Below are 12,581 nucleotides of genomic sequence, written 5' to 3' on the forward strand. Positions count from 1 at the left end.
CATTTACAAATGGGTCCTGAGCCCAAAAATATTGAGAACCACTGAAGTAGAAGATAGGACCATTAAAGCTCAAGGGGGGGGAAGAAAAAAATAGCATTTTGCAATTTTCTTAGGAAAGATACATGTAGGAAGTAGGAAATGAAATGTGCAAGAACTGTAATAATTATAATGAATAGAACAGACTAAAATTATTATGCTATTTGGAATTTTATATTGAAACTCTACCCCTACCTGCTCAACTTTGTCAGGGCAGTTTTCCCTGGTTAGGGCCTAAGCAAATGGTATATTCTCTATTAATAGCTAAACTTTTGCTTTACAGCTGAGGGAGAGTTAGAGATCAAAGGGTACACTTTTCTGTAGCCACACATAGACTGACTTTTATCCATATTGTCATCACTACTAAGATTCACAACAAGGAGCTTTCACACAATGCTAGGCATAATTAAATAAGCCATATTTCAATTTTTTACTGTATAATGTGCAAGTACAAATTCTGAAAGGAAATTTTTGCACTGTGTTACTCACAACCTGAAATTATATGATTTTTATACAGCCCTTGGGCTGCATGAAATTGCAACACATGGAGGCATACAAATCTAACTTCTCATTCTCTCAAAAAAGCGTCCTGCCCAGGTCCTCACAAAAATGAGCATTTTCCTCTTGCCACAAATGTTGGCAAGGGAATTGTATATAATTTCTGGCCATTTCACCTCTAGTCATTCATTATTCAGATGTTAAAGAAGATTTTTTGAAAATATATATCAAAATCAAAAGAATACCTGATCTCAATACACTCAGCCTGCTTATACTGTACCTATGGAAATGCATTTATTGATTATCAGCACAAATTCAGAAAGCAAGCACACAATTTTAACAGCAAGAAAATGGAAAAGTAATGAAGTTAACTTCCATTTTGGAATATATCACGAAGTAAATCATTATGGCTGAAAGAAATTGGAGTAAAGTTTTCAAAAGAACCCAACAGACTTAGGAGCCTGAGTCCCAGTGAAATTCAGTGCCTTAGTCACTTTTGAAAATGGGACTTCTCTCTGTAAGAGAAATTTTGACAGAGCCATGTTCCATCAGGTCAATTTTGTCAGAATATTGTTTTGAAAGACAACCGGAAAAAAACAAGTGCCAACAATGTCATATTACAACATTTTCAGAAGGAAGCATTTCGATTTTTCATTTTGAAATATTTTATTTTGTATTATGTACATTTTATATTTATCATAATATATTTTTTAAAGTAAAAATTGAAAGTATGTGTTTTGATTTTTGTCAAAACAAAACATTTTCAACAACCCAAAACAATTTTTATTTTTAAATTTTCCTCTGTGGAGAATTCAGAAGTTTTGGGGGTTGTTCTGATTCAGAACAAAGCCAGATTTTTAAACCTCAAAATCCTTACAAAACAGAATTTCTGTCCTCCACACAGCTCTTTCCCCAAGTCACTTAGATACTTTTGAAAATTTGCCTCCGAGTTACTGTGCCACATAATATGTTATGTCAAACAGGACATTAAAAGAAGAAATCACATTTTAGTGCACTTTGAGATGAAAATTATTTTAATTAAAGAGAAGTACTGTAGTAAATAAAAAGAACTGGGCAGTGTGTTTTACTACACAACTTAACAAGTAATTAGTAGGCTGGTTAGGAGAGTACTATATGTGCCTAAAATAGTTTCCTATTATTTTACTTTAATCTCAGATACTGTACAAAACACCCAGAATTCAAAGTACAAAAGCTACGTCATTAATATTGTTACCTTAATTTCATAAGTTGTTCCAGGGTTAAGATTGGTGAGAAGAACTTCCAAACTATCTGGTTTTGTTGTTACTTGGGTATAAGTTGTTTGCATCCATGGGCAGACCTCCTTATATTTAACAATATAGGATACAATCCTCCCATTTGGATGTGGCGGTACATTCCAAGAGAGCAGAATTCCTGCAGATCCTACTTTTTCACCGGCAAGGAACACTGGGGGTCCTGGATCTGCAAAAAGAACATTCTTGAACTAAATGATCAGATAACAATTCATATATCTTCACAGTTAATGCATACAAACAAACCATTTTTCAGCATAGACTTCTGAAGTGCCTGAAGACTAATATGCTCGTAAATATGAAGCTTTTTTCTCCCTCGAACATTGTTTCAAAAGCTGATTAAATGCTTTTTTGGAACACCAAGAACATTCTTTTATAAGAATGTAAAAAATGGAATGCTCAAAATCTTCACAGACAAAATAGAGTTTGATGCCAGACATTTTGCCAATTTTAAGAGCTATTTTTATAGCTTGCTCAGTTTCAGGATTCTTCACCTAAAACTACATAGAAATCTGTGCCACTGTTTTAGAAAATGAGTTTGCTACTGGTATATTTTTTTAAAGAAATCATATTAAATGAAGATGTCTGTATGTCTAGTTTGAAATGTATAAAATACATAATATACAAATAAGAGCAAACACTTCCATAACTATCCATTAGGATTAATAAAACTTTCAATCATAACCAGATTCTCCTTAAAAAAATTTTTAGAGGAACTTCAATTTTCTTCTAGACCACTCAGCAGATATAAATGATGATGGTTTAAAGATAACGAATAACTGTCTAATATTTTCATGCAAAAATAGCACTACCAGGTTCAAACCCATTACTGATTGTAACCTATAAAGAAATATTGTACATATTTTAAGCAGTAAATCAAGCAATTATTTACCAGGAATGTGCAAAATTTGATAAGTCATAATTAACTCATAATTAACTCACAGGTTACATTAGTTGTCACTGTTCTACTGACTGGTGAACTGTATGCTGAAGAAGAAACTGAAGAAACTGTCACATTATATGTTGTTCCAGGAGTAACTCTAGAAAAATCAGCCTAAAATATCAAATTAATCCATATAAGTCTTTTGCCAAGATAAGTACAAACAGAAAATACAGTTTTAAACATTATATAAGGTGACATGACATAACACACATTACAGCAAAAAAACACTACATCACTTATGTTTGCTGCAATATAGCATTTTGTAATTGTATTTAAGTTACCCACTACAAGACTTGAATAACATACAATATTAAAAAACAACAAAACTAACAGTTAGGTACAGCTGATTCTGTAAAAAAAAAACAAAACCTGTCTACCATAGGGTACCATCATGGTAATATTTAAGTGCATGTGAAGCATTAGAAAGTCCTGCTCTTCTGAGGGAAGAAATAAAAAAATATTATAAAGATCCCTGAAAAACTTTCAAGTTTCCAACATCTATCTATCTTATCTTTTGAAATAAACATCACACGCCTTAATAGTAAGCATTTATACAAAATACCTGTGTCTCTGCAGTTCCAATTAAAAACAAAAGCAAAAGAACCAGAAATGTCATTATTATTATTATATTTTTTCAGACAGTAGAATCAAAAAGTGCTCCTATTTCTTTTTGATGGCTTAACAGGGAAATGTTGCCTGCATTAATGATTTAAGGCTAGATCTTCCTGGCAAGTACACAATTAATGAGCCTGTATTACTCAATAGCTCTGCCCTTCCTTTGTTAAACTATTCATGAACTCTTGGATGACTGGCTGTAGGTTTATAGTAGACGTTAAAAAAAAGTATTATAACTGTTGTTAAGGTAACAAACCACAGATGTTGAAATTTGCTCTCACAAATTTGGCATTAGTACTTTTGTATTCTCATCTATGTTAAAAAGCTAAAGAAGCAAGCTTCATGGTTGGTTAGTTCTGCAAAGAATTTTCCCATCAGCACAGTGCATAAACAAAAATTGGCCATCCAAATACTACAATAAAAACACATACCCGATACTCCCCACCTCCAAGATCTAGGATAGTAACAAAGCCATGACCAGGAATAAGAGCCACATGAAACCTTTCCACATATCCATAAGGTAGTCTCCAATTCAGAGAGAAGGAATGTGACGAAACATTGAAGGCTTTAAGACCCTCTGGCTTTGCAGGTTCTGAAAGTAAATTACAAATTAAGAACAGATTAACCCAAACAAAGTGATATGTAAAGCTAATTTCAACAAAAGTATATTACAATCTATCATAAAGATTATACATCCCTGTTATCGAAGGTTTTTAAGACAAACATCTGTCAGGGATGTTCTAAATACACTTAGTCCTGCCTCAGCACAGTGGGCTGGACTAGATGACCTCTTGAGGTCCCTTTCAGCCCTACATTTCTCTGATTCTATAAAGATGTCCATCTAGAATTATATCTGGTTTACTCACCACATAAGGGCCTGATCCTGCCCCCACTGCAGTCAATGGCAGAACACCTGCTGAATTCAGTGAGAGCATGATTAGGGTCTATCATTTTATTAAAATCATTAAAGAGCTCAAAGGGCCCAATCCTACAGTATTCACTCAAGCAAAACTCTTATTGACTTTAGTGGGATATGGCCCAAAATCACCAGAGACCAAGTAGCTTCTTGTCCTAGTTCATTGTTAAAATATATGAATGGCATATCATTAAGACCATGTTTCAGCACCCAATCTCTATTCAGCAAGCATGTGCTTAACTTTATACGTGTGCTTAATAACCTCAAAGTTAAATTCAAGCCAGTTCTACATGGCTTCCTGAATAAGGATGAATGTAAGCATGTGTTTAAATGTGTTGCTGAATTGAGGGCTAAGGGCTTATCCAGCAAAGTGGCTTAACCTTTCACAAGCTGACAATGGATAGATAGTGAAGCAATATGCTGAGAACATATTTACCTACTCCCTCTGCAAGATCAGACTGTTTAAATGACTCTTCTGGAATGAACCCTAAAAGGAGCACTGTCACTGGAGCTCTGAAATAGCCATATTTCACATTTTGTTCTGCTTTTTACCATAAAAGTTAATATTTCTTCATATCTCTCAAATACTGGGGAGCCAAATAATGGCAGGAAGTTCTATTTGTTTCAGTTAAGCCCCCAAAATCTGGATGCTTAATCCAAATGTATCTTCTCCCTACATCCCCTCTTCTTTTACTACACCTGGGTCTTCCTCTCCACTCCCTTCTTGACATCTCGTTTCACCTTCACTCCCTTCCTTCTTTTCCTCCCTCTGTCTCATATTTAAATCATTCTTTGCCCCCCTTCAGACTCAAAGTTGAATCAGTCAGTTTTCTTCAGCAGGTCATTAAAAGAGTCATCCGCCTACTTGATCAGAGAAGTGCTCTCGCCCATGTGCATCCCTCTGCATTTCTCCTCCTCTCCATTCTGTAATCTTGGAGAATCCTCAACTGAAAGATCTCCTTTGCATATGTCACAGAGCAAGTCCACTCACTAGCACCTTAACACATGTACCACTATCCTAGCGCTCATTCCAGACCTCGCAGTATTGCTCATATCCCAACTATTCTTTTGTTCCTGCCATGCTCAATATCTAGAACCTTCTACCCATTCCCCTTTGCCTCATAGTTTCTCCAAATGGAGGTCAAAATGCTACGGACAGTGAGCTCCCAACCATTTTCCCACACTATCACTTTTGCTATTCACGTATCTCCTGTCTTTTGTCATCATCATCTACTGTCCCAAACTCCTATGATATGTATATTCTCATTTCAACAGCAAGGCATTTGGAAAGACTGTAGCTGTAGATTTTATTGTATTGTAATGACCAAGGCGGCACTGGATCAAAGTGCAATATCTGGTACAAAAACCTCCCCCTGTATTTTGTGAAAATCCAAATAGGATCCCTGTATGCAGAGAACCTGCAAGTTCTGTTTGTGTTCAACTGAGCCACACAAATTCCTTATTACTAATATCAGTTGCACTAGAGACAGGGGGATTGATTATGGTCCCCAATAGAGCTCCTTTCCACCCCTGTGGTAGTGTACATGAGTCATGTGTCCAGCACAGATTGGGCTGACTAACTGGTCCCCATCACAAACCCCCATATAGAGAGCATGCTGGGTGTGAGGCAGGAGTAGGTGCGGAGTGCTACAGAGATTCTGGGCCGCTGCAAAGCCCACAGGCAACCTGGGGAGGTGGCCTAAGGTTAGTTTTGGCCATTGCCCCAGCCAGAATCCAAAGGGTGCAATGATGGCATGAAGTCATCTTTGCTCTCCACTCTGGGCTGGGCATCTTAGGAGAAAAGCATGGAATCTAGCCCTAAAATTCAAATTTGAAAATGAAAGTGTTGTTGCCTTAACTGAAAGCTTCCAAGGCATTCTTTACAAATGTAGCCCTAGTAGTAATCTCAGTAATTGATAAATAAATCATATTAAACACTAATGGGATTTAGAAAAAGGGGTAGAACTCAACAGCAGTTTTGCATTCATAAGGAGTATGTGGCAGTGCTCTATGATCCAAATCTAGACTCCAGTGCCTGACTCATTTAAACATGTTGAATGCCAGGCAGATGCATACAGCAGACAGGGGAACTCTCCCCTTTCCAGGTCATGCAGTAGTTGCAAAGCCACTTCACAGAGGATATTCCAGTTTTCTCAGCAGACATTTTACACACTCCCAACTAACGTGGTGGACAGGAGGATCTACCGCATGGCAAATCCTGTCTTTTTCCCCTAAACTCCTACACCCTGCACACTGATGTAAAGAGAACTCATGACCTAGACTCCCTCATACAGAGAGAATGCACTCTTCACCTGCCTCCCTGTCCCACACATACACACAACCTGCCTTTTCTCCTTTCCCTTGCAAAACAAAACTGCAATGGTCACACTCCAGAGGACCTGTGCATGGCCATGGAGCAGGGGCTAGATTTGCCCTTGAATAAATAACTCCCTATATGTCAATATAAGTCCATACCTTGAAGAATTATCTGATTGATTGTTTTTCCTTTGAAAGGAAAATCAACACTGATTGCAGAAAATCACAATTTTCACAATCACAATTACAGATTGTGAAAACAAATTCACCTTTGCTTGCTTCTCTTTTATCCACTGGCTTAACCTACTGGCCTACTTTCCCTGTTACTTATATGAAAGTTTCTGCCAACAAATCTGACTAACATACATTCCATATGTGCTTTCAGAGTTCTGTTTCTGTTCTGTATAACCATTTGCCAGTTATGTTTCTTGTAAGGTTCAATCTATACATAGTCAGAAAAATATTTAATAGCTTTTATGGACCTATGACATTTTTACATTAATCCATAGGAGGTTTAGGTTAGGATGATGACCTGGCTTATTGTTTTTCCAAATAGAAGCCCCAATTCTGCAAACCCTTAGGCACATGAGTAGCTTTTAGCCATGTGAGTAGTTCCACGGCATTCAAAGAGACCACTTTTATGTGGAAAGTTACTCATGAGACAGATAAACAAAAGGACTTCGGCATCCAACTGCCACATTAGGTGCCTAAGATGAACATTTAGGCATCACTGAGACCTTCGAAATCCATGCTTAGCTGCTGCTGAACCCTGGAAGTGCCTAAAATCCCTACAGGCCTAAGTTTTTGCCAGTGGTCATACACACAGCTGCCTCAGTCTAGGCACCTGGTTGCATATCTCACACTTAAGCACCAGCAAGATGCTCAAACAATGCATTCCCCCACCTCCTGGCCCCCTTGCAAGCCTAAGTCTGCTGGCTCAGGCCAGCTGCAGGTGTCTAACTGCAGCGTAGACATACCCTTAGGCTGCTCCCTGATCAACGTGCTGTCTTCTGTGGACCCCATTCTTAGTGCCTAACTCTTCCTATGTATTGCATACGGAGCCTAGGCCTTCTAACTCAAGGCTATGGATTTCACTGGGTGGCAAGTCACCTAAAAGTTAGGCACTGCATCAGAGTTGCCATGCCTAAGTCCCTTTGAGTATCTGGGCTACACATGCTTAAGTGTTTGCAGGATCAGGGCTGTCAAATGCTTTCTACCTTCCCCTTTTACTATTGGTAGGCTTCTATCAGATCATACTATATCTGGGTAAAAAACTGGGACAATTTATATATTACTGTGCAAATGAAAAAAACAGTTAGGAGTAATTAATTATAAAAGTGATTATTTATAGGTAAGAGTAATCAAATCAAAATTAGGAGTATGTCAAATAAATCAGAACTACCTTGAAACTGTGAATTGTGAAAATTCCTGTGTCAGTTTTCTGATCACAATCTAGCTTGTTACAGCCAAAGAGATAAAGAATGAGACAGTTACTATATCCTGCCATCAGCTGTCAGATGAATAATTACTGTGAGACATGATTGCCTTGTAGCTGATCCTCTGAATACAAATGATTGCCTTTTATCACATTCTTATCAATAAATGTTTGATTTTAGTGCTTTAATACTCAAAAATTAAAATGGAATATCACTTAAATACAGCATACGGAAGTTTATCAGATGGTTGCATTAGAATCAGTTACAGTAAAATTAATATCAGATTCGTTCCCAATGATTATTCTAAACCACTGGTAAAGAACAAAAAAAGAGATTACAACCTGTTGTGTAAAAAACATAGTAGACTTCCCCAAAAAAACCAAAAATAGCAAAATGGAAAGCCTGATTTGGACAAGAGAGAAACCAGAAAGGTTCTATAGTTTCCTGTTATCACATAAACAATATGAAGCTTTAAGGTACTCCTTTTTATTGGACTAAAAAAAAATACAATGGACACACTTATGAAAATCATGTTCTTTTCATTAGCGCATGGAAAACTGAGAAATGCAGAGCAACGGATACTCTGCAGTGTGTTAATTCAGAGCTCATAATTAAATCAAGAGTACACAGGACGAAAGGTGACCCAAGGGGGAAAAAATCAGGAATATGTCTGGACTGGAGCTTCTCTCCTTAAAAACTCTGCCTGGATTACAGCAACAGGGAAGACTATCATGGGCACGAATCCAACACATATATGCTTAACTTTACCCACTAACTTCAGTGGGACAACTCACAGTGCATAAAATTAAGCATGGCCCTAAGGTACAGATTCAGGACACAGTGTGTTAGAAAATCAAATCACAGATTAAAATTTGTATTTTTCAAAAGCTACAAAAAGTAACAGAACTGATCCACTCAGGGAGTCACTGTGAGTGCTATGGTACACCAGCCCACAGGTGGTAGGGTACTGGAGTACCACATGCTCAGAGGCAAGTGTTGTAGATGGTCCAAGCACAAGGCCCTTCTGGCACTAGCCCTCAGTGGGTTCCCATAAACACTCTCAGTGGCTGATGAATAACTAAAGGTTGCTGTATTAGAGCTGCCAGAAATAAACACTGCAATTATCATGGGGCAAAACTGCTTTAAAAGACAAACACAACATGATAAGAACATAAGAAAATAAGAACAGCCATACTGGGTCAGACCAAAGGTCCATCTAGCCCAATATCCTGTCTTCCAACAGGGGCCAATGCCAGGTGCCCCAGAGGGAATGAACACAACAGGTAATCATCAAGTGATCCATGTCCTGTCACCCATTCCCAGCTTCTGGCAAACAGAAGCTAGGGACACCATCCCTGTCCATCCTGGCTAATAGCCATTGATAGACCTATTCTCCATGAATTTATCTAGTTCTTTTCTGAACCTTGTTATAGTCTTAGCCTTCACAACATCCTCTGGCAAGGAGTTCCACAGATTGACTTTGAATTGTGTGAAAAAATACTTCCTTTTGTTTGTTTTAAACCTGCTGTTTATTAATTTCATTTGGTGGCCCCTAGTTCTTGTGTTATGATTTCTTCCTTATTTACTTTCTCCACACCAGTCATGATTTTATAGACCTCAATCATATCCCCTCTTAGTCATCTCTTTTCCAAGCTGAAAAGTCCGTCTTATTAATCTCTCATACAGCAGCCGTTCCATATCCCTAATCATTTTGTTGCCCTTTTCTGAACCTTTTCCAATTCCAATATATCTTTTTTGAGATGGGATGACCACATCTGCATGTAGTATTCAAGATGTGGATGTACCATGGATTTATATAGAGGCAATATAATATTTTCTGTCTTATCATCAACACAGCAGGCTCCAATTCAGCCCCTAAGTAGGGTGACCACCTGTCCCTAACTGAATGTGACAGTCCTGAAATGCAGAGTTCAAGTCCCGGCCCCAGGCTGAATGATTCTGGGATAGCATTTGTCCAGGATTCCCTGCAGCACTGCTCCACACCTGCCCAAGGCTCAGGGACAATACCAGCCTCTTCCCAGTGGGGAGGAGGGGTGTGAGGTGGGCCATGACCCCTGCTCCTCCTTTTCCCCCCAGAGCCCCACTCTTGGTCAGACCAGAAGCCAGAGCTGGGCTGTGGTAAGTGCTGTGCAGACTGCTGTGAGGAGTCTTGGACCCTCCACCTGCCCTGGGCGGTGCACCCCAGGGGGTGGGGACATGGGCCAGAGGCTGTTCTCTGGCACCTTGGCACCCTTCCCAGGGCAGTTGGAAGGTCCGGGCTTCCTGGGTGGCTCCTAACACTGCCCAGCTCCAACTTCTGGCCTGGCCAGAGCGCGGGGCCTCAGAGGGAAGAAGAACAGCAGAGGACAGGGCCACAGAAAGGGGACACTGCATGTGTCCATTTTGCATTTTGAAAAGGTGGTCACCCTACCCCTAAGGGCAGTCCACTATAGGAGTCTTACGATGGGGCTCCTTAGGCCTAGTGCCAGGGATACTCACACCAGACCAGCCCTCTCCTTGATGCCCTCCTGCCCCTGGCCTGCAAATCCTCCACCTAGAGTCCAATCCTTTTATCTGGCACATGTAGTCTCATTAAGGCCTGTAACCACTCTCCCTAACTTTGTTTGTAAGCCACTCCTGGCTATCTATAAGCCATTGCCATGGCCTCCTCGCCAGCAATACGTTGCTTCCCAACCTTGCCCTCTGCCCTTCAGACCCAGGTATTACGCTGCATGGCCTTCTCTCCCCAGTCAGCTCCTCTCTGACTCAGCCTGTTCTCACTACTTTTTGCTATTACTCCCAGGGTGGAGAATTACCCTTTCTATTGATGCTAAACAATCATAGAGTATTTGCTTTTTTGTGGGGGAGGGTCTAAATTCCAAACCCATTTCATTAAACTGGTATTTTAGCACAACTATCATTTGTTCATATATATATATATATATATATATATATATATATATATATATATATATATATATATATATATATATATATATATATATATATATATATAGGGTCTGCCATTTTAGCACTAAACATTAATTTGATTTGATTTTATCCTTAATAGCACTCAGATATCCTTGCCTGACAAGTGCTATATAAATGCAAATCACATGATATTGTCATAAGAGAAGAAATCAAATTATCATGATTTGTGAAATCTCATTATGGTCCATTAGCATGTAATGAAAGCAGTTTTCACAGTGGCCGGGTTTTTGTTTTGTTTTTTCATCTTTACAGATGAACTCAGCAGCTTCCTGACTAGTGGCATGTTCTAAAGTGCGAAAAGGACATTTATTTTTCATTTGTGTGGATATATCTGATTTGAATTAAGGAAACCTCTTTGAGGCCATTATCTTTCTCTACAATCTGTGATAAATTGACAGGTTCTTGTAGAAACATTAAAGATCATTGTCTTCGGAGTATTTATGTGGGAAGCTCTTAAATAAGGTATGTGCAATATTTCTTAAAGCTCAGCTTAAAATGAGAGATGCCCCAATTGGACTGCTTAAAATAAAAACCTCCGTCCCCCTAGTATTAACCTAACTCTCAAATTAAATCCAAACACTCAGGTTCAGAAAACTCTCCCTCCCCCACTCCTCTCTCTTTCCCTAAAGAACCTGTCTGAGGCCCCAATCCTGCATATATGCACATGCTTAACTTTACACTCTGTACATAGTCTTACTGAAGCCAATGGGATTTCTCACAGTGCATAAAGTTAAGCATGTGCATTAGGTCTTTGCAATATCAATACTTCCGCCCATCTACTCCTCCATTATCCACCTTTCAATACACACACAACTTCTTAGCTTCAGTGGCAGGTTTTCTTCAAGTCACAATGACTGAGCATATCATTATCTCTGCAAAATACTTCTGTAACTGTACAGCCACTTTCTGTTCCTGTGTCCTACTCAGTGCTTACCAGATATATTCCCAGATAAAATAAATCATGTTAAAATGAAGTTAAGGTTGAAGGTTTCTATCAGTACCTTAGGGGTATAAAATATTACAGTGATATTTTAATTACCTGAAAACCAGGAAATTCAGAGTCAAGGTTATACTTAAAGAAATCCAAAAATGTTGAGGTAAGAAATGCATGGTCAAGGCACCCAAGCAACCTTAACTCTACCCACTAGTGACACCACTCAAAAAGTAAACAATTTATAATTAACAAACTGTTTTTTAAAGACTCATGAGACTTTTTTTCCATATTTCCCCCTCATGGCATTACTACAAGTCGGATTTGTTAGCCTCACTGTCTCTGTGCTTTAAGGGATCCCTCTGCCTTCCTACCTTAGTTCCTTGACAGTCTTACCTTGGTGCCTTTCAAGAGCCTTTCAAACACTGATGCCCAAACTTAGCATGCAGCCACAGAATCTTTAAAGAGCACTGATGATCAGATTAAGTAATCTGCCAATGAGAACCCTAGACATTTGTTCAGTCTCCCTCATATCACAGTCATTACAACCAATAAAATATTTGCATGCAAATTAGCTATAGAGAAAGGAGTGACAGGCTGACTTACT

General features: G+C 38.7%; 1 protein-coding gene across 19 annotated transcripts in view; it reads right to left on the minus strand.

Annotated features, from left to right (window-relative positions):
• PTPRQ (protein tyrosine phosphatase receptor type Q) overlaps positions 1-12,581 on the minus strand; it is a 219,877-nt gene that overhangs the window by 161,926 nt on the left and 45,370 nt on the right. For all 19 annotated transcript variants that reach the window (XR_012156732.2, XM_073327659.2, XM_073327658.2 and 16 more), the window contains 3 exons: positions 3,816-3,976; positions 2,769-2,880; positions 1,769-1,995 (listed from right to left, as the gene is read on the minus strand). Coding sequence is in view for 18 of the 19 variants with exons in the window: in XM_073327659.2 (XP_073183760.2) it covers positions 1,769-1,995; positions 2,769-2,880; positions 3,816-3,976 (500 nt within the window). In the remaining variant the exon portion in view is untranslated. The remainder of the gene's footprint in view (positions 1-1,768; positions 1,996-2,768; positions 2,881-3,815; positions 3,977-12,581) is intronic.

The sequence above is a fragment of the Lepidochelys kempii genome, chromosome 1 (genome assembly GCF_965140285.1).
Source record: "Lepidochelys kempii isolate rLepKem1 chromosome 1, rLepKem1.hap1, whole genome shotgun sequence".
Taxonomy (NCBI): Eukaryota; Metazoa; Chordata; order Testudines; family Cheloniidae; genus Lepidochelys; species Lepidochelys kempii.